Source organism: Pseudonaja textilis, chromosome 4, assembly GCF_049901715.1.
Source record: "Pseudonaja textilis isolate UNSWEBS1 chromosome 4, rPseTex1.2, whole genome shotgun sequence".
NCBI classification, from domain to species: Eukaryota; Metazoa; Chordata; class Lepidosauria; order Squamata; family Elapidae; genus Pseudonaja; species Pseudonaja textilis.
Genome location: NC_141993.1, coordinates 87,571,617 through 87,595,783, shown reverse-complemented (window position 1 = coordinate 87,595,783; position 24,167 = coordinate 87,571,617). Strand labels below are relative to the sequence as shown.

General features: G+C 45.8%; 1 protein-coding gene across 1 annotated transcript in view; it reads left to right on the top strand.

Moving 5' to 3' along the window:
* The window catches only part of ABCF3 (ATP binding cassette subfamily F member 3), a 39,785-nt gene extending 16,569 nt beyond the window's left edge, over nucleotides 1-23,216 (top strand). Inside the window, exons 9-21 of the mRNA XM_087933623.1 lie at nucleotides 674-733; nucleotides 1,039-1,095; nucleotides 3,556-3,578; nucleotides 5,907-5,962; nucleotides 6,599-6,799; nucleotides 9,770-9,846; nucleotides 10,918-10,962; nucleotides 11,797-11,929; nucleotides 13,739-13,827; nucleotides 15,479-15,570; nucleotides 17,170-17,302; nucleotides 19,122-19,209; nucleotides 21,645-23,216. Of these exons, the coding sequence (XP_087789749.1) occupies nucleotides 674-733; nucleotides 1,039-1,095; nucleotides 3,556-3,578; nucleotides 5,907-5,962; nucleotides 6,599-6,799; nucleotides 9,770-9,846; nucleotides 10,918-10,962; nucleotides 11,797-11,929; nucleotides 13,739-13,827; nucleotides 15,479-15,570; nucleotides 17,170-17,302; nucleotides 19,122-19,209; nucleotides 21,645-21,803 (1,213 nt within the window). The 3' untranslated portion in view covers nucleotides 21,804-23,216. The remainder of the gene's footprint in view (nucleotides 1-673; nucleotides 734-1,038; nucleotides 1,096-3,555; nucleotides 3,579-5,906; nucleotides 5,963-6,598; nucleotides 6,800-9,769; nucleotides 9,847-10,917; nucleotides 10,963-11,796; nucleotides 11,930-13,738; nucleotides 13,828-15,478; nucleotides 15,571-17,169; nucleotides 17,303-19,121; nucleotides 19,210-21,644) is intronic.
* Nucleotides 23,217-24,167: the final 951 nt, after the last annotated feature.

The following is a 24,167-nucleotide window of genomic DNA, read 5'->3' as shown; positions in this document are numbered from 1 at the left end:
CCCAGAAGCAGAAGTCTTTAGCGAGGAACGACAAAGCCGTCCACTCTTGGAGCTTTGAGGTGTCATGTTTGAGCCGCTCTTCCTGCGGTTTGATAGATGTTCCACAGTCATTTGAAGTGTTTTGATAAAGGAAGCATTCGTGGCCAGCCCCAAAAAACGGTAAAGGAGTCCATGCAGATTTTACTCTGCTATTCCTTCCAGACTATACTGGGTGGTGCTCTTCTCCATTTCAAGGCCATTGAGCCAGCGCTGTCCAAAGGCATTTCCACAGTCATGTGGCCAGCATGATGTCTCAGAGCACTGATATCTTCCCACTGAAGTGGTACCTGTTTATCTACTCGCGTTTGCAACTGCTAGATTGGCAGGAGCTAGAGCAAGGAATGGGAGCTCACCCAGTTGTGTGATGCTCGGATCTCAAACCTGGGCTGCCATGCTTTCCAGCTGATTACACCCAGCATCATGACCACTGAGCAGCCACCATGCCACCTTTTTGTGGTTAGCGCCTTTAGCTAAATATACTCCTACTTCCAGTCGATCCTTATTTCAAGTTCAGATATCGCTGTCTTTCCTAAAACTTTTCAGAGTTTCTTTTAGACCCATCCAGAGTCAGCTTCTAGTCTAGATTCTGGAATCTAGAAATTACATTTCCTTTCCTTTGCTCTTCCTCCTTCAGAGCGTCTGTCATCCTGGCCGGGTTGGGCTTCAGCGCAAAGATGCAGCAACAGACAACCAAGTAAGTGGGCTTTAGCCAAGACTGAATTGTTCCCTTCTGTGATTTGAACGATGGGATCCTAGATATTTTTTTTTTCTTTTTGATCTTGCCTACTGCTAGGTGCTGGGAAAGAGGGGCGCTTCCAGAGATAGGAAGCTTGGTAGCTGTCCCTTCACATTACAATTGTGATAGAGGGGGAAGTGAACTTGGCCATCTCTGACACCAACCCTTGAAAAATGTAAGGCGACCTTCTGTATCTACAGGCAAACTGGGGTCCGGCTGGCCCAGGGAAACTGATCTCTCGCTCCTTTATTCCTTTTCCTCAGAGAGTTTTCTGGAGGCTGGAGAATGAGGCTGGCTTTGGCTCGCGCTCTTTTTGCCCGGTGAGTCTTTTTAAGGATTTCCGTCGTACTCAAAATCCTTATCCGGAAAATGGGTTGATAGTAACAATGGTGGAGTGAAAACCTCGCTTGGAAGTCTTAATCCTGATGAGCTGTGTTGAGGAAGGATGCCCGACTGCATTGGGATGGGCGTGGAGACGAGATCACTAGTGTTTGGACTATAGGGAGTCCTTGCCTAACAACCATTGGTTTAGTGACCGTTCAAAGTTGCCAAGTCCCTGGATTTTGAGCACATGACCGTAGGGATACCGTAAAGGCAGTGGTGAAATGCTACCGGTTCAGTCCACTTCAGTTGAACCAGTAGATAAAATTGCTATTGGTTCAGCCTAATCCAAGTGTCAACTAAAAAGATACACCTTTGGTCTTTTTAGCTGCCAGCAGAAAGGGAGCGAGGGAAAACAGTGCATTCCTCGAGTGCCTAAATTATCACCCTGGCAGCCCAAAGTTGTCAGAGCGCAAGAATATTATTGGAGAGCATGATTGATGACTCTTGGCTATGGATGGGTCCCATTGGAGAATATACATTCAGAGGGTGGGGGGAAGACCAGGGTCAAGGAGGAAATGAATGATGTATTTTAGTGTCGGCTGCATCCAGCTAACACCAACATGGTCACTTCTAATAAATCAATTTTCTTTTCTCTGAGAGATGCGGCTAGAGACTTATGATTTGAATGGGGGTGGATATGTTGGAGCCCTGTCACCAGGGGTCAGCAACCCACAGCTCTAGAGCCGCATGGGGCTCTTTCATCCCTCTGTTGCAGCTCCCTATCGCCGGTCGGTGCCACACTTTTGAGAGGAAGGGGAAACACGGTGCACCATGAGGAGAGACTATGGCAAGGGGCAGCTTTTCCATTCAACTCCACGATGGATAGGGGCTTTCGGTTAGGACAGGTAGAGGAAAAAGGATGCTGCGCTTGGAGGAGACTCTATGGTGGGGGAACCGGACATCCGGTCGGCAGAAGAAAAAAGACGCTGTGCTAGGAAGAGACTCTATGGTGGGGGAATTGGACTTCCAGTCAGTTCCAGAATTGAACAGGGGACTTTCCAGTTACGTCCTTTGTGGCATTTTGAGGGTTTAAGGTTGCCGACCCCTGGCCTAACCAGTAGAAAGAAAGAAAAAGCTCCAACAATCAGTTGAGAAGAGAAAGAAGAGAAAAGCGTAGGGTCGGCCCTCCCATTCGTCCATGCACTTTTCTCTTCTTTTCTCTTCTCAGCTGATTGGCGCGCGTGTTTGAAGTGCGTGATCACCAAACCGGTAGGGAAACTGGTAGAATCCCACCACTGAGCAAAGGTCCTAAGTGTTGAAAACTGTCATATGTCACTTTTTTCAGTGCCACTGTAACTTTGAACGGTCTCGAAATAAATAGTTGTGAATCGATGGCTAACCTGTATGTGTTTTTGTGCCCAAAAGATATGTATGCGTTGGGGATGCTTAAGTTTTTCTAGAATTTAAAGGACAAAAAAAAAAAAAGAATGCTTGAACAACGGAGTCCTAAAAGTGCTTTTTTAAGAGGGAACTGGACTTTCTAGTTTCGCATTGAGGACATTTTGCTTCTCAGCCGAGAGGCTTCATGGAGAACTGGATGACTGAGAATTTCTATAGACATTTAAATCATGGCACCGGTTCTCTTGCAAAATTGGAAACTTTTTTTTTTTTTGAAAAGGACAGAGGCCTTCCAAGACAGTGAGAAAATCTTTCAGTCTAATCCAGAGGTCTGCAAACTTGGTGACTTTAAGACTTGTGAACTTCAACTCCCAGAATTCCTCAGCCAACTGTGTCTGTTTCTTTTTCTTTTATTCCCCCAAAGAGGAGAGACTGCAGAGGAAGGGATTACAAGAGAGTTTAAGCTGTGCTGTCTGGAGAATTCTGGGAGTTGAAGTCCACAAGTCTTAAAGTTGCCAAGTTTGGGGACCCCTGGTCTAATCCATCAGCATGAAACTAATCTAATCTCTCTTACTTACTTTTCCAAATCACCCCGTTTTCACTGAATAATACATTCAGCTTTTTCAAATGCCTGTGTAATGAATTTTCACAATTTAAAAGTTGGGCAAGGTCCCTTTTTTTCTCCAAATTTTAGATGTTCACCTACAGAATTTGGGGCTAGGTGAGGTTGATCGGCAGCGTATACATTTAATAATTAAACATTAGAGCAGTGAAGCCTTTTGCCAAGTTTTGCACGATGGTAATAAAAGTGCAGGCTTATATAAAAAATTGCCGGTTTAAAGCAATTTGAAGAATTTCCCCATCAAAAATAACTGGACTTGAATGGATTCGTTACGATTAGCTTTCAGTGATGATGAAAATATGAAGAGGGCATAGTTACTGCATAGAAAGCTTTGTGAGAAATCTACTGTGAAAAGAAAGGAAAGGAGAATTTATGATTGCTGAACTAATAACACTTCTGTCTCCCTTTCCTCTTCTGTTGATTTTAATTTTCCCAGGCCTGACCTTCTTCTGCTTGATGGTAAGTCTTTTCTGGACATACGTAGACAGAAGGGAAGGGGTGGTGCAAACCCACCTCAAAGAATTCTCCAGGGAATACTGATGTAATCTTTTCCCCATACCGTGGTGGATTGATGATCTTCCAGTTTTTCTGGCCCAGTGTTTCCACACTTCCCAATTCTGGGAAGTGAAGTCCACACACTTCCAACATTTGGAAGCTCCCTAGATTGGGAACCATTGCTACAACCGTTCTGGGCATATGTATGAACATGACCCACCAGAATTTTGTGGCCAATTTCCTTGCAGTTGGAAGTTGTCAGAGATATATGGCATCTCTATCACACGTTGGCCAAAAGTTTTAAGCCTCTATGGCAGTGGTTCCCAAGCTTTTTTTTGCCCCGCACTCCTAAAGAAATGTTACTCGAACCTCGCACCTCCTGAAATTTAGACTTTAGGAACTACTGAACGCGTTAAATATATGGTAGGATTGAATCTTTTCAGCTATGCATGTGACGGCCACTAAATAACGATACTTAACTCTAAAATGAAAACAAAGTTAATCCATTGCATAATAAATAAAAATGCCAACATATAGCCAATATCCTATTTTTAACCTGGACTTTTCTCGCACCCCCTGAAATATCATCTTGCACCCCCAGGGGGTGCGAGCACCCCAGGTTGGGAATCCCTGCTCTATTGTAAGGGGTAACTTTGAAAAATTGAATTGATTAATCAGAATAGAGCTGGAAGGGACGGTTTCTAGTCCAACCCCCTATCCAAGCAGGAGAACCATTCCAGTAGTGGCTAATCTTTTGAGGCTCCTGTGCTAAAAATTGCGCACGCACCAGCGCATGCGCACTTACATGCCAGCACCCAGAATGCAATGCTCGCCCATGCCCCCTGGAGATGTGCACACAATTCCCGCCGCCACCCCCTTACCTGCACTGCGCCACACAGCTGATTTTCAGCTGGTTTGAGGCCTTTTTCGGCCTCCCAGAGGCTTGGAAAAAGCCTCTCCGAGGCTTTTCAGGGCGAGGTATAGGCCCGTTTCGTCACTTCCGGTATTACAGGAAGTGACGAGATGGGCCTATCATTCGGCCTGAAAAGCCTTGCAGAGGCTTTTTCCAAGCCTCTGGGAGGCCAAAAAAAGGCCTCAAACCAGCCGAAAAAAAATCAGCTGTGACGCATGGGCATACGCAGTGAAGTAAGTTTGCCTGCGGCTCGCGTGCCAGCACAAATGGCTCTGCATGCCACTTGTGGCACACGTGCCATTGGTTCGCCATCCCAGTCATATATCATTTCACACAGGTGGCTATCCAGTCTCTTCTTAAAAACCTCCAGTGATGAAGCGCCGACATCTTCTGAAGGCAACTTCTGTTCCACCGGTTAATTGTCCTCCCTGTTAGGAAGTTTCTCCCGAATTCCAGGTTGCTTCTCTCCTTGATTAGTTTCTATCCATTGTTTCTTGTCCTGCCTTCTGCTGCTTTAGAGAATAATTTGACCCCCCCGCCTTCTTTGTGGCAGCCCCTCAAATACTGGAATCCTGCTATCATGTCACCCCTAGTCCTTCTTTTCATTTACGCCTTTCTCAGGCACCATGTAACAATGTAACCCGCCATCCCCAAATCAGCTTAATTTGAAAGAAAGGTTAAAGAGGGAAAACGGATCCCTAAGTCCTTTGCAAGAGTTTAGGCACCCATTTCATCAAGGAGAACCTCGTCAATGTCCCACCCACCCACCCCCCAAAAAATGTTGGCTCTCCCCACTTTTTAACTATTTTGCAAATGTTACAAAGGAGCTGTGGCCATCTCTGTCTTACATTAACTCATTTTCTTCCTTTGGTTTGAATCGTATTCTGGGCGAATTAGAACTGTTGAAGCATTGTTTCTTCGAGCTATTTAATTCAAAATGTGGCCATTGCATCACAAATACTTAACCATTCATTCAGTGACCGTTCGAAGTTACAGAGGCACTGAAAAAGTGACCGGTGAACCGTTTTTCATACTTCACAACCACAGTCACGTGACCAAGATTCAGTCACTTGACAACTGACACATATTTACGAGGCTTGCAGTGTCCCGTGGTGACATGTTCCTCTTTTAAAATCTTCTGACAAGCAAGGCCACTAGGGAAGCCAGGTTCCCTTAAGAACCGTGCTTCAACTTAACAACTCTGGTAAGAAAAGGTTGTAAAATGGGGCAAAACTCACTTCACAACGGTCTCGCTTAGCAATCGAAATTTTGGGCTCCCATGTAGTCATAAATTGAGGACTGCCTATGTATGTCCTTCCCTGTGAATTTTGTCCAGAGGGGCTTTGTGTTAACAGCCCTTCTTTCGAATTCACTTCCAGAGCCAACCAACATGCTGGACGTGAAGGCGATCATCTGGCTGGAAAACTATTTGCAGGTCTGTCCAAAATTTGGAAAGCCATCCACGGTTGAGGGAGGCAAGGGATAATTTATGGCAACCTTGGCCACTTTTAAGACTTGTGGACTTCAACTCCCAGAATTCCTCAGCCAGTTGCTGGCTGAGTGTCAACTCATAAAATATATCTATGGTCTTTTTAGAGTTGCCAACAGAAAGGGAGGGGGAAACGGTGGGCAACTTGCATTCCATAAATGTTTTCGAAGATAGTTTCCAGGCGACCGAAGTTTCTGCCAGTGCAAAATTCTATCAGGAGAGCATGATTGATGACTCTTGGCTACGGATGTGTCCCATTGGAGAATATGAATTACGATACACCCATTGGGTGCGGGAAAACCAGGATCAAGGGCGACAATGTGTCTCAGAGTCGTCTACATATAGGCAGCACCGGCATGTTACTTACTCTTAATAAATCTTCTTTAAGTTTTGGAAGTTCGGCTAGAGACTCATGATTTAAATGGGGGTAACTGCCAGAGCCCTGACACTGAGGAATTCTGGGAGTTGAAGTCCACAAGTTGCCAAGGTTGGAGACCTCTGGTTTAAGGAGCTTGGGACCTTCAGATCTGGCTGAGACCTCAATCTTGCCCCCTTTTTTCCCCCCCATCTGGGCCTTTCTAGACTTGGCAATCCACCATCCTTGTGGTGTCTCACGACCGGAACTTCTTAAATGCCGTGGCCACCGATGTCATCCACCTGCACTCCCAGCGGCTGGACAGCTACCGTGGGGACTTCGAGAACTTTGTCAAGATCAAAGAAGAACGGCTGAAAAACCAACAGCGTGAATATGAGGCACAGCAGCAATACCGGGAGCATATCCAGGTCAGAGGGCAGAGTGGTTATAAGCGATGCAGCGGACGCTGATCCAACAGTGCCGTTATGAAATACGATAGGATATCTATGATGTGATATATTGCACATGAGAGGGGATACAGTATGCTGTTAGATACGATATGATTCGATATAAGCAAAGAACAGATCCTCAAAAAATAAGACTTTTTATCCTGGGCACCACACAGAAGTGGGACTGCCGCTTCTCAAGTGCTTCCCTCTATGTCAGAGGTGTCAAACTGGTTGGCCCACGAGCCGGATGCCTCAAGCACAGGCCACGCCCACCCCAGATCCATGAAGACAAAGGGAAAAAAAACCATTGCGATATATCACGTGACATCAAAGTGATGTGGCAAATTTGACGCCTGTGCTCTGTAGTCCATGTCAGTGATTGCCAACCAGTGGTTGCCGGGGACCACTGGTTGTCCGAGAGAAAATTTTGGTGGTCCGCAGAGAAATGTCACCCCCAAAGCAACCCCCCCAAAGGAATTAATCCAGGCTGCATGGGAACACAAGGCTGTGCCACCCACGTGGCCTATGGAAAAACAAGGCTTGCGTTGCTTGCATTGCGAACAACACTAAGTAGTGAGGGGAAGGGAAAGGACGGAGAGGGGAAACTTGCCCCACTCACCCCACGCGCTTCGCCTGGCCACTGGGCTGCTTCTTTCCACTTCTTTCTTCTTCTTTTGGCTGCATGCAAGGAAAGCAGCAAAAGTCTTTCTTTCTCTCCCCCAAACTCCGCCAGAAATGAGTCTTTGAGACCCTGCAAGGCCTCCTGCTCCAAGGGGCTGCGCCGGCAAAGACTCCTTTCTGGTGGAGTTTGGGGGAGAGAAAGAAAGACTTCTGCTGTTTTCTTTGCACACAGCCAAAAGCAGAAGCGGCAGAGACCCTGCGAAAATCCCCAAAAAAGTCTGCAGGAAAATTCCCCCATCCCGTTTTCCTACAGATCGATCTTTCTTTATTTGGGATCGCGGGATACCCTCTCTCTCTCTCCCCCGCTGAGAACAGAGCTGAAAAGCAAGTTAGTGAAGGAATGGCTACCTTGGAGGGTAGGAGGGACGTGTGTGTGTGTGTGTGTGTGTGTGTGTGTGTGTGTGTGTGTGTGTGAGAGAGAGAGAGAGAGAGAGAGCTCCGAGATGACCAGAGGGGGCAGTCTTGTGACTACTGCACCTCTGGAATATGGGGCCGACTTTCCCACCAACGTCAGCAAGCCACCGTCAGTCACAATTCATATTAGTGGTCCGCGGGATTTAAAATTATGAGTTTGGTGGTTCCTGAGGTCCAAAAGGTTGGCGATCCCTGGTCTATGTAACCACGAGAGCCAGCTGAATTAAATTAATTGCTATATTTTTCGGAGTATAAGATACACTTTGTCCCCCGCTAAAAGAGGGTGAAAATTTGGGTCCGTCTTATACACCGAATGTAGCCCTGCCCGCGAGGCCAAAAATGCGAGGCACGGAGGCAGCGATGGTCTGTGGCAATCCCTGGAACAGCGGATTGGGGGTATTCCGGGAGGCCGATCCACTCGCCAGTCTGCTGCTCCTGCTGCATCAGGCTGCAATAATGTGCTGTAACTGACCTGGCTGTTTGCTATTTGCTGCAAGGACGTGTCCAGAGTTTGCAGCAGCAATCACATCCAGAAAGCACACTCAAGTAACTGATTCACCAGGATTCAATAACTTCCCTTTATATATAACACATGAAGCAAATATACAATACCAAAAGCAGGTTTTCCAACATGGTAGTACAATGGTACAATTACATGGTAATACAATTAGATGGTGATACATGGTAATACAAGCAAAACACATGCAGAGAAGGGGAGTTTAAGTTTTAGTTTCAGCACAGCATGCAACTTTAGTACAGAACAGTTGAGCTAAGCCACAACCAGGCTCCGTGCTGTCTCTTTCTTGCTCACACAGCAAATACTGTTTCAGTTTCCAAACAACCTTCAACTCTCACACACTGACAGGATGCTAGCCAGATGAATACCAATGGATGCTGGTAGGCAGAGGCAGAATTCCACACACACCCCTTATTTTCCTCCCTCAAAACTAAGATGCATCTTATACTCTGAAAAATAAAGTAAATGTATGTGCCGCCATTTTGTCCAGAGACTACTCTGGGCATTTTACAAACATTGAAATCTTATTCCTTTGTATCCCTCCTTCATCATTTTTACAAATAATTCTAGGTGGCCAACATATCCAACCCACCTTAGTATTTTCCCCACAACAACAACCCTGTGAGGTGAAGGACTGAGAGAGAGTGACTGCCTCAGAGTCACTCAGCTGACTTTCATGGCTAAGGCAGGATTTGAACTCACGGTCCCTTGCTTTCCAGCGTGTTCCCTTAACCACCAGATCAAGCTAACTCTCTTATCACAAATTAAGTACTGAAGATGGCGAAGAGTAATTTTGTAATTCTTTTTTTCATTCTGTTTCAGCTTTATTCGTATGTCTTCATTAGAACAGAGCAAAAGCTTAGAATTGTTCGTGTGCCCAGCAATAAGAACGTTCTAAATAATGTTTTTGAATATGATACCCGCATGCAGACAGAATATACCTTCTTCAGCCTCTACTGCATATCATCCTAATGCTTTGTTTGGCTACCAGAGAGGGACAGAATATCTGATTCATTTCTTATTGTGTTCTGTTGACTTCAGGGTGTCCAGTTTTAAAAACGCTTCTGTTCCAAACCTCTGTTATATCTGGGGTTAGGGATGTTGATTTATTGAGAAGTATTTCATGTTCTTGGGTGGGCTGCACCAAGGGAGGCTCATTCAATTTCATTGTACACATGTCGTGCGTTGACAATAAAGGTTTGAACTGAACTGCGGCACACGCAACATAAATAAACCAGTTTGGATCATGGGCTCAAACTTCATTTGCCAGGCTGTGTCCCTGCAGCAGCTGGTACATCCTCTTGCATAAGTGAGACACCTCTGCTTTGCTCCCGCAGGTCTTTATTGATCGATTTCGCTATAACGCAAACAGGGCGTCGCAAGTTCAGAGCAAACTCAAACTGTTGGAGAAGCTGTGAGTATCCAAAAGAAAAGAAACATTCGGGTGGGTTGTCTAGGTGTTTTTGAGGATTGATCATTGCAGGATCTACAAGAGCTGGTGTAGAACAATTTCTACAATGGAGGTGCGTGCACTGCTCCTGGCATGCAGCATTAGTCTCAAAACGTATAAACGGAAGTTATATGTTGTACTAATTAGCGGTCATTATTTGGATGTACTGTATTTCTTGGTTAGGGGAAGATTGCTCCTTGACACACTTCAGCCCCCAGTTATCTCGCAATCATTGCGTTATCATCAGCACAGTAAACAATCTGTTCTCGATAGTATTAATACAAAGGTTTGTCTCTTTAAAGCAGGGCTCTCCAAACTTGGCTAAACTTTAAGGCCTGTGGACTTCAACTCCCAGAATTCCTCAGATAGCCATGCTGGCTGGAGAATTCTGGGAATTGAAGTCCACAAGTCTTAAAAGTTTAGCCAAGTTTGAAGATTCCTGCTTTAAACCTTACTGTAACTGACAAATATATTAACAGGATGTTGGTAGAACTAGGAAAGCATTAACTGCTTGGTTCAGTTTGAGGAGATCCTGATTTTAAGTTCCACCGGCCACTGTCAAAAGAATGCAAAATATTAAACAAAAAAGTTAGGAATTTTTCTAAGTCAAAAAAACTATAAATGGGCTGGTTTTAGCCCAATAATTTCTCTTATCTCTCCTTGTCTTGTCCCCACATTTAGGGGGTTTGGTTTTTATTTTTTTAAAGAAAATTCTAATCTCCCATAAAAGAATAGTTAAGAACAGTTCAGTTGATATTGTTAAGTGATTTTCATACTAAACCAAGGGAAATTGGTGAACTCTTTTCTGTCTTTGAAATCTTTTACATTTACAAAACAGAATTAGGGGAAAAACTTGGAAAGGAAAATAAGCTTTCTTTTTTTTTTTAAAGAAAACCATGATCCAGTGAATCTGGTTATAGTAGTTCTTAAGGGCTCGGTCTGGAGAATATATCTGCTTTCAGGTGCCTGCTTAGTGATTGGATATTTGATACCTCTCTCTTATTGCAACAAGATTGATTGGTCTCTTTCTCTCAGGCCAAAACTGAAGCCAGTGGACAAAGAATCTGAAGTGATCATGAAGTAAGTGAATTTTGATCGGTACAAGAAAGTCCAATTTTCTAGCCCTTCATAGGAAAAGAAGGACAGACGTCGTCTCACTCACCTGTCTGCCTTCTCAGACTCCATACAGATAAATCCTCCTTTAGCAACCACTCCTTCAATGACAGTTGCAACAGTTCTGAATGAGTGATACTTAACAACCGGCTCTGAAAAGTCTGGCCATTGCAGTCATGTGATCGACATTTGGCTGGGGAATTCTGGGAGCTGAAGTCCATGCCTCTTCAAACGATAAGAGGTTGAGAAACACTGCCTCAGGGCAAATCTTGGCACCTAATTGGCAAGACAGAAATGATAACATTGGCCTGTCCTGTGTGGGTTTGGTAAGGAAGGGATTTGTGACTTGAATCAAGTTAGCAAGTCATTCTCCTAGCTTTTCTTCAGGCACCAGTGTCTGCTTTTCCAAACAAGGCATTGTATAGCTGCAGGACTTCGTAGCCACAACAAAATAGCAGTATTAAACACTCTAGACTAGAGCAGGGGTCTCCAACCTTGGCAAGTTTAAGACTTGTGAACTTCAATTCTCAGAGATCCTCAGCCAGCAAAAGCTGCCATGGTTGGAGACCCCTGCTCTAGACCATATCTCTAAATGATGTCTGCAACGCATACTTATTATTACATTAAAAACAACATTCTGTAAATGTAACTGCTATGTATCCCTACCATAGTGTGGTAGGAAATTAACACCACGCTGATTGTCCTACTCTAATAGAAGCCGTGAGGGCCCTTTTGGCTACTTCCATTTTTTTGCTCATTCCCCTGGACATTTTTTTCTCCTCTCCCCCCTCCCCCCCATAGGTTCCCAGATGGCTTTGAGAAGTTTTCTCCTCCCATCTTACAACTTGATGAAGTGGACTTTTGCTACGAGCCCAATAACTACATCTTTTGCTCCCTCTCTGTCTCTGCTGACCTGGACTCTCGCATCTGTGTGGTAAGATGAAATACTTGGCAAAAGGTTCATTACGTGAAAGCGATAAAAGCATTCACTATCACAAACAAAACAAAAACAAAATAAAATCCAATCATTCAGCAATTGTTTTGTGTCAGTGGATAGACCAAGAAAAAAGAAATGTTACAAGTGCTTTTAACAGCAGGACCTAGTAAGAGCTAGGAGCAGGGGTGGGATTCTACCAGTTCGCACCTATTCGCTAGAACCGGTTGTTAACATTCTAAGCAGTTCGGAGAACCGCTTGTTAGAAGAAATTACTGGGCTAATCCCATAAGGAAGGCAGGAAGGAAACATTCTCGTGTTGCTTACAGAAACTGCCTCTTCGTTAACCCTTATTACGTTCTTGGCAGGACTAGACTTCCTGTCTCAGGAACTTCTCTGGAGTTTTTTTTCCCCTCCTTTGCTGGTCCTTTGCTTGTGTGGAGTGACCATTCAAAGTTAAAATGGAACTGAAAAAAATGACTTATGAGCATTTTTCACACTTATGACTGTTGCAGCATCCCCACAGTCATAAGAGGCCAGGCGAGGAGATGCGTGCCTCGATGTGAGTGATATTGAGTTGGCCATGCCCAGCCAATAACATGACCACCAAGCCACGCCCACCAACTTAGCCACGCCCCACAGAACCGGTTGTTAAAAAATTTGAATCCCACCCCTGGCTAGGAGCAGTGGATAAAATGCAGTATTGAAGTCTGACTCTGCCCAATGCCAGGAGTTTGATCCTGACAAGGCTCAAGGTTGATTCAGCCTTCCATCCTTCCGAGATTGGTAAAATGAGGACTCAAGATTGTTGAGGTAAATATGCTGACTCTATAAACTGTCACGTTTGTTTGATTGATTTCTATGACCGCCCTATGACCGCAAACGAGTGTGGGTGGCTCAAAATTGTTTAAAGTGCTTGAATTTAAGTAGCCTATCCTAGTTTCTTTAACGGGCCAGTACATTTATCTTTACTTCAACTTAAGATGCACCTTTTCTGGCATAACGAGGGGGGGGACCCCCCCCCCCCCCAAAGGGCCCCCCCCGCCCCCCAACCCCCAAAACCCCCCCCAAAAAAAAAAACCCCCCCCCCCCCCCCCCCCCCCCCCCCCCCCCCCCCCCCAAAACCCCACCCCCCCCCAACAAAAACCCACAACAAAACCCCCCCCCCCCCCCCCCCCCCCCCCCCCACCCCCCCCCCCCCACCACCCCCCCCCCCCCAAAAAACCAACACCCCCCCCCCAAAAACCCCCCCAAAAAAAAAAAAAAAAAAAAAAAAACACACCCCCCCCCCCCCCCCCCCCCCCCCCCCCCCCACCACCCCCCCCCCCCCCCCCCCCCCCCCCCCCCCCCCCACCCCCCCCCCCCCCCCCCCCCCCCCCCCCCCCCCCCCCCCCCCCCCCCCCCAAACCCCCCCCAACCCCCCCCCCACCCCCCCCAAAAACAAAACAACTGCTGTACCTAAAGATTTGTAGCTGGGGACCCTGTTTAATTTTAACCAAAAAAGCAAAACAAAGGAAAGTGTCAGGCTCTTTATAGTATCAATGGAGGCAGTGTTTAATCACCATTTCGTTGGACCAAAACAAGTCCTTGAATGTTAGGGATTAGAACTAGAATTTATTACTGCTTCCTCCATCCCTTCCCATCCTTGTCTTCCATTGCTTGTATGTTCGCTTCTTAGACTGAAAAAGGGCTAGAAGTAAATATGCACGTAACAGAGTAAAGTTTTTATCCCATTTCTCTTGAGCTCTGGAATCCTAAAAGGGAGCTTGGCAGGATGTTTCTGTAATCCCTATATCATTTACTTCTAAGGTTGGAGAGAACGGAGCTGGCAAATCTACCATGCTGAAGATCCTGATGGGAGACCTGGCACCTGTGCGAGGGATTAGACACGCTCACAGGTAGCTTTCCAACCACATCAAAGCGATAGGGTGGAAAGAGAAGAAGAGAGCAAAACACGTAGAATATGGTTGGCTTGTTGCTAAGCAGTTAATAGCATCCCGGATTCCCGAGGCACGTGTGCTTCACATTGCTTTCTGTCTACTTTGGAGATAAGCTTTTAATCTTTCTGTGAAGATGGGAAACTTCTGCTAAACGCTCGGCACATTGGACTAGAACAGCAGTTTTGAATTCCCAGGCTGAAGGCCACATTGTGTGCAACGTAAGCGCCACTTCGAAGCACCATCACAGCTCAGGCCAAGGCCTATTAGCTCAAAAGCTGAACTAAGCTACATTTTTTCTTTCCTGCTGCTGCTTCCTTCATTAAGGGAGGAGTGATACTCTCAGCTTCTCAACGTTGGCTGGGAGATGCAACACTGCTGTTGCTTCCTATCTCTGCCCTACTTTCCTGCTGTTCTTCATCACTCGAAGATGGTGTTTCTCAACCCATGGCAACTTTAAATTAGGTGGGCTTCAACTCCCAGCATTCCCCAGTCAGCATGGCTGGAGAATTCTGGGAGTTGAAGTCCACCCGTCTTAAAATGGCCAAACCGGGAAACCACCGGGAGAGAAGATTGACCTTGAAAAAGACGCAGCCCTTTGCTGCTGTTGAGTGATCCTGGGGTGGGGGTGGGGGGAATGTGGATTCTTTGAAGAGTTATAGATTAGATATGGTGTCAGGACGACCTGTGCCCAAGAATCCCTTTTTGGAATTGACCCTGAAATGTTCCCTGGCTCTGACAGAACAACAGTAAGGAATATGCCTCTTTAAGCAACAGAAGCCAGGTTCAATTTATCCTTCTTCTTCTCTCCTTGTCAAGCAAGGGAACACATTTATCTTACAGAACAGCAAGTTATTCCTTTGGCTAATCTATCTATCTATCTATCTATCTATCTATCTATCTATCTATCTATCTATCTTATCTATCTATCTTATCTATCTGTCTATCTATATGTTTTCTTAAGTTTTCGCAGGTACTTACATGTATGGCATTCGGCTTTGTTCGGGTATTTTCCTACGTCATTGTAGTTGTGCTTTTAAAGTTTAAAAGCTTTAAAAGCACATCTACAATGACCATGGGAAAATACCCGAACAAAGCCGTAAAGCCCACAAACTTGAAATTTGGCACGTACGTTCCTCTTGGCTTCTAGTTGCTCACAAACAAAGGATTTTTCGAAATGACCATCAGACCTATTAGTATTTCCTATATTATTATTAACACGCTCTGATGCTAAGGAGTTCTACTCCCCCTCCCCACCTGAAAAGAAATCTGTTCCAAATGCAAAACACAAGCAGAGGAAAGGAGCAGTTTTAGTACAGAACAGTTGAGCGAAGCCACACCCAGGGTCCTTGCTGTCTCCTTGCACACACAGCAAATACTGTTTCACTTTCCAAACAGTCCTCAACTCTTAACACACTGACAGGACAGCTAGCCAAATAAATACCGATGGATGCTGGTAGGCAGAGGCAGATTTTTTTTTCCCTATTTCCTCCCCCAAAACTAAGCCCAGCCACATAGTTTCGTAGCAAAGCACAGGTGTTGAGCTAGTGTTTTCAATAATAGACCATTTTAAACTCTAGCTTTAACAATGCAATTTATTTATTTTTGGCAGAAACCTTAAAATTGGCTATTTCAGTCAGCATCATGTGGATCAGCTGGATTTGGATATTAGTGCCACAGAACTACTAGCCAAAAGGTTTCCAGGTAAGTTGCCAAACACTCTCTCACAATTTGTTAGATTTCAGCTCCCGCCGTTTCATGGCCTACGTAGTTAACCACCCCTCCACTGTTCTGTTTACTGAACACTGAAGATTAAAGACAGTGACTCGAGGTACAACCTCGTTCTAAGATAGAGGTCTCCAAACTTGGCAACTTTAAGACTTGGGGATTTCAACTCCCAGAATTCTGGGAATTGAAGTCCACAAGTCAAAGTGCCAAATTTGGGGACCTCTGTTCTAAGACGTGGCTTTCATGCTGAATTTATTGGCAAGGATTCCTGAAACATGTTAAGCCAGCAGCAGCTTTTATTGATCAGCGGGCCATACTGGGTTTTGTCGGAACCATACTCCATAAAAGGCACCGATGTTATGGCATCGGTCTTAAGGCATTCATTTTTTCCTCTTCCCATGTCTTAACGCAGGTGAGGTGGGGTAAGGGGTAGTCCTCTGCTTTTGGCTCATCTATTCCTCATTGAATCTGAGAGCCAGAGAAAGTAGGTTTTTACAGGCCCCTGGTCCCACTTTTTTGCATCTCCTTGAACAAGCCACCAATCATGGTCTCTCAGCCAGTGTGTCCAAATACATTCCACTTGGAATAAAGTTGCCCATTAAGAGTTCGTAAACCAATAAAGGAGAATATCCATGATTCAGGGCTGAATTGTGGAGCCCTCTCTCTGAGCTTGGTTGTAACCAACACCCAGATAAGCAGGGATTAACCCCAGACAAACAGTCAAGCAGAAAACAATGTCCTAAACTAGGCACTACCAAGGAGAAAACCATACTCTTTCCAACACGGGGAGGGCAAGCTACTGTATATAAACGGGGGGCAAACCCCACAATCGCCAGCATGGACGATGTTACCTCGTCAGGTAATGAAACATCAGCAAGCAAACAGCCAATCTCAAGAGAGCACCAAGGGCTCCACGGTTTACGAACCATTGGGGTGTGATTTAATGTTAGACCTTTAAAAGGTAAAAAAGTAAAGGTTCCCCTCGCACCTACACGCTAGTCGTTTCCGGCTCTAGCGGGCGGTGCTCATCTCCGTTACAAAGCAGAAGAGCCAGCGCTGTCCGAAGACGTCACCGTGGTCATGTGGCCAGCATGGCTGAACACTCGAAGGCGCATGCAACGCTGTTCCCGTCCCACCAAAGTGGTCCCTATTTTTCCACTTGCATTTTTACATGCTTTCAAACCGCTAGGTTGGCAGAAGCTGGGACAAGTAACGGGAGCTCACTCCATTACACGACACTAGGGATTCGAACCGCCGAACTGCCAACCTTTCTGAATGACAAGCTCAGCCTCTTAGCCACTGAGCCACCGCGTTCCCAGGTTTAATGTTACACCTTTCCGTCTCGGCAAAACGTGTTTAAAACAGATGCCTCCTAAGATGCTGTATGAATACAGTCACAAATTAATGCTCCAAATAGTGTTTAATCCCCGTAATCGGCATGGCCCGTAGCATCCCCCAGCGTGGCTTCCCAGTCGTAGCTGGTTATTGGGATAATGAGATTTGGGTTTAGCTCTCGTGCCTCATAACGTTTTAGGCCTGGATTTCACACCTCTCTTTCTGCCCCACGTGATTCAGGGAAGTCAGAGGAGGAATACCGCCATCAGCTGGGGTGCTACGGAGTCTCCGGAGAATTGGCGGTCCGCCCGGTTGCCAGCCTATCGGGGGGACAGAAGAGCAGAGTGGCCTTTGCCCAGATGACCATGCCTTGGTAATCCCGCTGGGTTGTTATTGTTGGTTGGTTTTCTGTTGCTGTTACTGTTGTTTTCAGTTTACTTTTTAGTTTAGTTTACTTTATTGTCATTGCACCTGGTACAGTGAAATCAAACACCATCTTCAGTGTACATTATGACTATGAAAATAAACACAAACACACATCCTTCACCCTTCACACATTGAATTGAAAACCCACCCAACACCGCACCAACACTGCACTATACGGCAGAATTCAAAAGAGCTGCTGCCCTGGGATAGAAGCTGTTTTTCAGCCTATTTGTCCTTGTTTTTATTATTATCCTGTGCCGTCTGCCAGATAGTAATAGTTTTTTTTTTTTAAAGGAGGTGTCCAGGATGAGATGGATCTTTGAGAATGTTTTGAACTTTCTTAAGGCAGTGGGAGCTATAAAGCTCTTCCAAAAAGGGGAGAGGGCAACTAATGATCTTCTAGGCAATGACGTTAACCCTCTGGAGCGCTTTCCTATCTGCCCCTGTGCAACTGGCAAAGCAGACACAGGTGCAGTAAGTAAAGATAATCTCTATGGTGAAGCGGTAGAAGGTCACCAGCAGTTTTCCATTCAGTTGTTGTTTTCTGAGAAGTGTCAGGTCATATAATCGCTGCTGGGCCCTTTTGACTAGGGCTGCAATGTCAGCACCCCAAGTCACGTCCTTTTTTATGGTAACACCCAGAAACTTAAAACTGGCCACTTGCTCCCCTCGGTCTCCATTGATAAGGAAGGGCTGGATGTCTGATCCGTTCCTTCTATAGTCCACTATAAGCTCCTTGATTGGTGTTGAGGACCAAGTTATTGTCTCCACACTACAAAAGCAACCAGTCCACCTCATCTCGGTAGGCAGACTCATCCCCCCCGGAGATCAGTCTCACTACTGTTGTATAAATAATTTAGTAATTATTTTTAATAATTATAATCCAGTTATTCAAATAGTGGGCAGAAAGCGTGTCCTTAACATGGAGGGGGAACAAGATCATATTTTTGGCACTCAACAACCAGCCCCCGTTTACGGCCATTTGCAGAGTCCCGCAGTCAAAGGAATGCAATTTTCTGAATTGAATTGAATTCTTTATTGGCCAAGTGTGAATGGACATACAAGGAATCTGTCTTTGGTACACATGCTCTCAGTGTACATTAAAAAAATACAAGAATCATAAGATACAACATATAAGATACAACTTCGTAGGATACTAAATAAGCAGTCAAATCATATCAGGAAACTAAATAAAGCAACATAAATCATAAAGATACAAGCAACATGGTTATCGTCATAAGTGGGAGGAGATAGGTAATAGGAAGGATGAGAAGAAGAATAGTAATAGAGTCTTAGTAAATAGTTTTGACTGTGTTGTGGGAATGGATGATCTCAGCTCACTGTTTTAAGTCCTGTTTCTATTTAACTCAGTGGGACTTGTGGATCACATTGGTTTGAATTGCACTTAAATTGCTATCTGATCCTAATAAACTCCCAACAATTCCCAGTGGGACTTGTTTCGTGGTGCAGGGGTTGTGTAAGTTTTTTTTGCCGGAAGCTGGCATTTATTTCCATTTTCTAGACAAAAAAAACCCCCCAAAACATCCATTGTAGACAATAGCTTTACTTGGTGACAGCTGTGTTTGCTTTGCGACCATCACATTCCCTTTAACAAGCACCTAAAAAAAGGCAGTAAAATCTGGCATGGTCGTGCGATGACCCACTTAATGACCAACATGATGGAATTAGGGTGATAATTCCAGCCTCAAAAGTTGTGAATCAAAAATTGCCTGTACTATAATTGCATTTTTTACCCCCCCTTGTAGCCCCAACTTCTATATACTGGATGAACCAACAAACCACCTGGACATGGAAACCATTGAAGCTCTAGCAAAAGCACTCAACAAATTCCGGGTAAGTCTGCAACGCTGAGTTTGCACAACATAATGGGATTGGACACACAAAGAATTTGTCTTCGGTGCGTAAGCTCTCAGTGTACATAGGAAATACATTCATCAAGATATCAGCAGATGCAAATTTAATTCATTCTTTCGTTGTCAAATTTAGTTTTAGGGGGAAATTGTGGGTTGATAATAGGTCTGTGCTTGAAACTGGATCTCAGAAGATGCTTCACACCAATGTAGCATCTTTCTCTTAACAGCTTAAAGCAGCCATGTCTTTCTCCACTGTAGTACAAACAAACACACAATCCCAAGGGAAAACACCGCTACTTTATCATGTAGCACTTTGGCGCAAAGTTCCCACTCCAGAGTAACTTTAGTAGGCTGAATGCAAAACACCACAGAGCTTGTTTAATCATAGCCAAATCCCAACATAAATCCTATTCTGTGATGTGTGTTTTTTTTCTTTGAGAAACAGAAGGGCAAGTGGGAAAGTGATGTCAGGGAGCAGACAAGACAAAGAGCTACCTGGATTTTTGATCTTGCACAATGGTTCCCTTTAAAGCGTCCCCAACGTAGGACAATTTAAAGCTTCCCCAATATAGAACAATTAGCTCAAAGTTTAATGCACACTATAAGCAGTAGTCCACTGTAGCCAGTGATTAACTCAAGTCTTCCCAAGGTGATACAGGTAGTCCTCAACTTACGACCGCAATTTATGTTGCCAAGGGAGAAATTTGTTAAATGAGTTTTGCCCCATTTTACCACTTTTCTTACCGTACTTCTTAAGTGAATCGCTGCAATAATTAAATTAGTAACCTGGTTGTTAAATTAATCTGGCTTCCCCATTGACTTGGCTTGTCAGAAGGTTGCAAAGGGGGGATCATGTACCCCCGGGACACTGCAACCGTCATAAATACGAGTCAGTTGCTAAGCGTCTAAATTTTGATCGTGTGACCAATGATGGATGCTCCAGAGGTCGTAACTCTGAAAAACGGTCGCAAGTTGCTTTTTTCAGTACTGTTGCAACTTGGAATGGTCACTAAACGAAGTGTTGTAAGTTGAAGACCACCTGTATTCTCTAGACCTGCTAAAATTACAGTCTCCACATTTCCCAAGCAAGCCAGAAAACACCAGGCTGGGGATGACTAACTGGGCTTTCCTCATTCTTCGCTTTGCATTGGAGATGGAAGATAAAGGTACCAAATCAAGCCCAGGATTGGTACCTTCACGGAGGCATCAACCACCTTTAAGAGCAGTTTTGCTTGATTGTGCGAGTTTTCAGCTTGGGTTTTTATTTGCAGGCGTGTCATTACAGGTTCCTCATCCAAGTCCTAATCTTGCTTGACTCCCAGGCCCAGAGAAGGTCAACCAACTCTTGCCACCTGCGTAAGAATTTGAAGGGTCATAATGCGGAAGCAGACCTTCAAATGAAAACTCTGCTAATGGCAAGGGGAGGTTAATTGACCGTTTTAATGGGGATTTTCATTGACCCTAAGGGCACAGTGGTTAGAAGGCCTTATTGCGGGCTAACACTGCCCCACAGACCAGGAGTTCGATCCTGACTGGCTCAAGGTTGACTCAGCCTTCCACGCTTCTTAAGGAAAATGCTTCCTTCCACCCGTAAAATCCTTCCGTCCTTCCACCCGTAAAATGAGGACTCAGATTGTTGGGGGGCAAATATGCTGACTGTGTAAACCAGGGGGTCTCCAAACTTGGCAACTTTAAGACTTGTGGACTTCAACTCCCCAAAATTCCTCAGCCAGCCGTGTCTGTTTCTTTTTCTCTTATTCCCCCAAAGAGGAGAGATTGCAGAGGAAGGGATTACAAGAGAGTTTAAGCTGTGCTGGCTGGAGAATTCTGGGAGTTGAAGTCCACAAGTCTTAAAGTTGCCAAGTTTGGGGACCTCTGCTGTAAACCGTTTAGAGCAAGGGTGTCCAACCTTGGCAACTTTAAGACTTGTGGACTTCAACTCCCAGGATTCCTCAGCCAGCAAACCCCTGGTTTAGAGAGAGGGCAGTAAAGCACTATGAAGCAGTATATAAGTCTATAAGTACTATTGCTAAAGGAGAATATTTGTAGCTCAAGGTTGAAATGAGGCGCTCTCGCTGCAACTTTCTGGCTGTTTGGTTTTTAACACGATTGAAACCCTTTGCTGCTCCCTTTGAGCTTGGCTGTTTCCTTACAGACATTTCATTACCAAACTAGATCCCATCATCAACGTTATGCTGAGAGACGACGTTCCCCGGTTTAGGTATCGAAACACCTTGCAAGGAAACAAACCAAGCTTAAGAAAGCAGCAAAGGGTTTTAATTGTATTCAAAAAAACAAAACAAAACACCAAACAGCCAGAACAAAACTACGGTAAGCGAGGGAACCACTGACCTTGCGGCCAAAGCTCTCCCCAGTGGGTGATGTGAGGCTCCCTTCCCACCCGTCTTGTTCTAGGGCGGCTTGATCCTCGTTTCGCACGACGAACGCTTCATCCGGCTGGTGTGCAAGGAGCTGTGGGTGTGTGGCAGCGGCACCGTGCAACGTATCGAGGGCGGCTTCGACGAGTACAGAGACATCTTGCAAGAGCAGTTCCGGAAAGAAGGTTTCCTATAAAGGCGCCCAGCTGTGTGCGCGAGCTGGCGGAGGGAGTGGAACACGCCCGATGGAATCGCCCGGTGGGGGGGCGGGATTCCACTGCCGTTGGGCGAAACAACTGCCGAGCTGAAACACCCCCCCCTCCTCCTCCTCCTTCCCCCCTCTCCCCCGAGTAACCAGCATCCGCCAGGAAAGAGAGGACGAAAGTAACCCAAGTTGCCAACTCCGCTGCTGGATCTGTGCCAAGTCTCTGCTGGGCAGGGACAGAAGGACAGCTGAAGGGAGAGGTTATTTTTGGGGGGCAGGGGAGCCCCCAGGGCTGATTTAAGGGGGTGGGAGTTGGGATGGGGGAAGAGACACGGCTGCTCCGAGCTGTCCCTGTCTCCCCCTCACCCCATCCAGCCTGTCGGTAGAACTGAACCCACCGCCGAGGAATGTAAGAAGGCTTCAGGCGTAAATAAATGTTGCACGTTTGAGTAGCTTCTCCTGGAAATGGGCTGGAGCCGCAAAACCGTCCTTTGGAAACTGGATCGTTTCTTGCCGCCTTCTCCCCCTCTTAATGGGAAAGAGTTGCAGCCCCTCCAAGCAAGCAAGCAAGCAAGCAAGCCAGGTTCTCTTGAAATGGCTTCTCTCTTTCTTTTTTCTTTTTTCCTCATGGCATAGCCTTAAATTTCCTCCCCTTTCCTGCCTCCTCCCCGCCCGACCTCAGACGGTGATGCTTTTTGTAGAGGTCTCCAAACTTGGCAATTTTTAAGGCTTGTGGACTTCAACTCCCAGAATTCCTCAGCCAGCTATGCTGGGACTCTAGAACAGGGGTTCCCCAAACTGGACAACTCTTAAAAGACGTGTGGACTTCAACTCCCAGAATTCCTCAGCCATGCCGTGTCCGTTTCTTTTTCTCTTTATCTCCCAAAGAGGAGGGAGATTGGAGAGGAAGGGATTACACGAGAGAGTTTAAGCTGTGCTGGATGGAGAATTCTGGGAGTTGAAGTCCACAAGTCTTTCAAGTGGCCACGTTTGGGGACCCCCCCCTGCTTTTTTGTACGGGGATTAGGAGCCTGTCTTCATTTCTGATCTTGACCCGAGGTAGACGCATCACAATACAAAAAGCGACACTTACTGTATGCAGGGTACAGGATGGTGGAAATGCAGCAGTTTTTCCTCTTCTGCCAGAAGGGAGTGGGCTTGGCTGTTGTTGGTTTTTTTGGGGGTGGGGTTGGGGTTGGGGGTGGGGCTTATATCTAAAAATGGCCTCCCAAGTCTCTGTAGGTCTAAACTCCCATGTAGGGTTAAGGTCTGTCCCAGCTAACGCACCATGTCTTGAAAATAAAATGAAGTGGTTTTACATTGCACCATTACACTTTCAGTCCCCCCCACCTCCTCGTTCATCAGCACTGAGATCGCTGTGTAAATAAATTGGATCTCTCCGGTCTTGGATTTCCTTTATTTTCTTTTTTTTTAGCAGCATGGGTAGTTTTAAACCGGGGCAGAGGCAGAGGTGGTGCTCAGCAGGTTCTGACCAGTTCTGGAGAACCGTTAGCGGAAATTTTGAGTAGTTCAGAGAGCCAGCAAATCCCACCTCTGACTGGCCCCGCCCCCCTCTATTCTCTGCCTCCCATTGAGTCCCAGCTGATCGACTGGGTCTCCTTTGGTTGCCCTGTACAGGAAAACAGAGCTGGAAAGCAGGCTGGTGGGGTGGGGTGGTGGGGCAATGGGGATTTTGCAGTATCCTTCCCCTGCCATGCCCACCAAGCCACGCCCACAGACCCAGTAGTAAAATCCCACCACTGACTGGAGGGGAAACGTCCACAAGAGTTGATTGTATACAGGTAGTCCTCAACTGAACCACGATTGAGCCCCAAATTTCTGTGGCTAAGCGAGGGGTTAAATGAGTTTTAACCCAATTTTGCAACCTTTCTTGCAACCGTGCCTAAGTGAATCACTGCAGTTGTTAAGTATGTAAGCCGGTTGTTAAGTGAATCTGGCTTCCCTATTTACTGTCCTTGCCAGAGGGTCACCAAAGGGGATCACGCAACCCGGGAACGCCGAAACCCTCACCAATATGAGTTGCCGGCAGAGGTGATATTCAGCAGGTTCGGACCAGTTCTGGAAAAGTCCTGGAGTAGGTTGGAGAACCGGCAAATGCCGCCACTGACTGGCTCCACCCCCATCTATTCTCCGCCTCCCATTGAGTCCCAGCTGATTGGCTGGCTCCTTTTTGGTTGCCCTGCACAGGAGAACAGAGCTGGAAAGCAGAATAGTGGGCTGGGGAGGGAATGGGGATTTTACAGTATATCCTTCCTCTGCCACGCCCATAGAACCGGTAGTAAAAAAAAATTGAATCCCACCACTGGTTGCCAGGTGTCTGAATTTAGACCATGG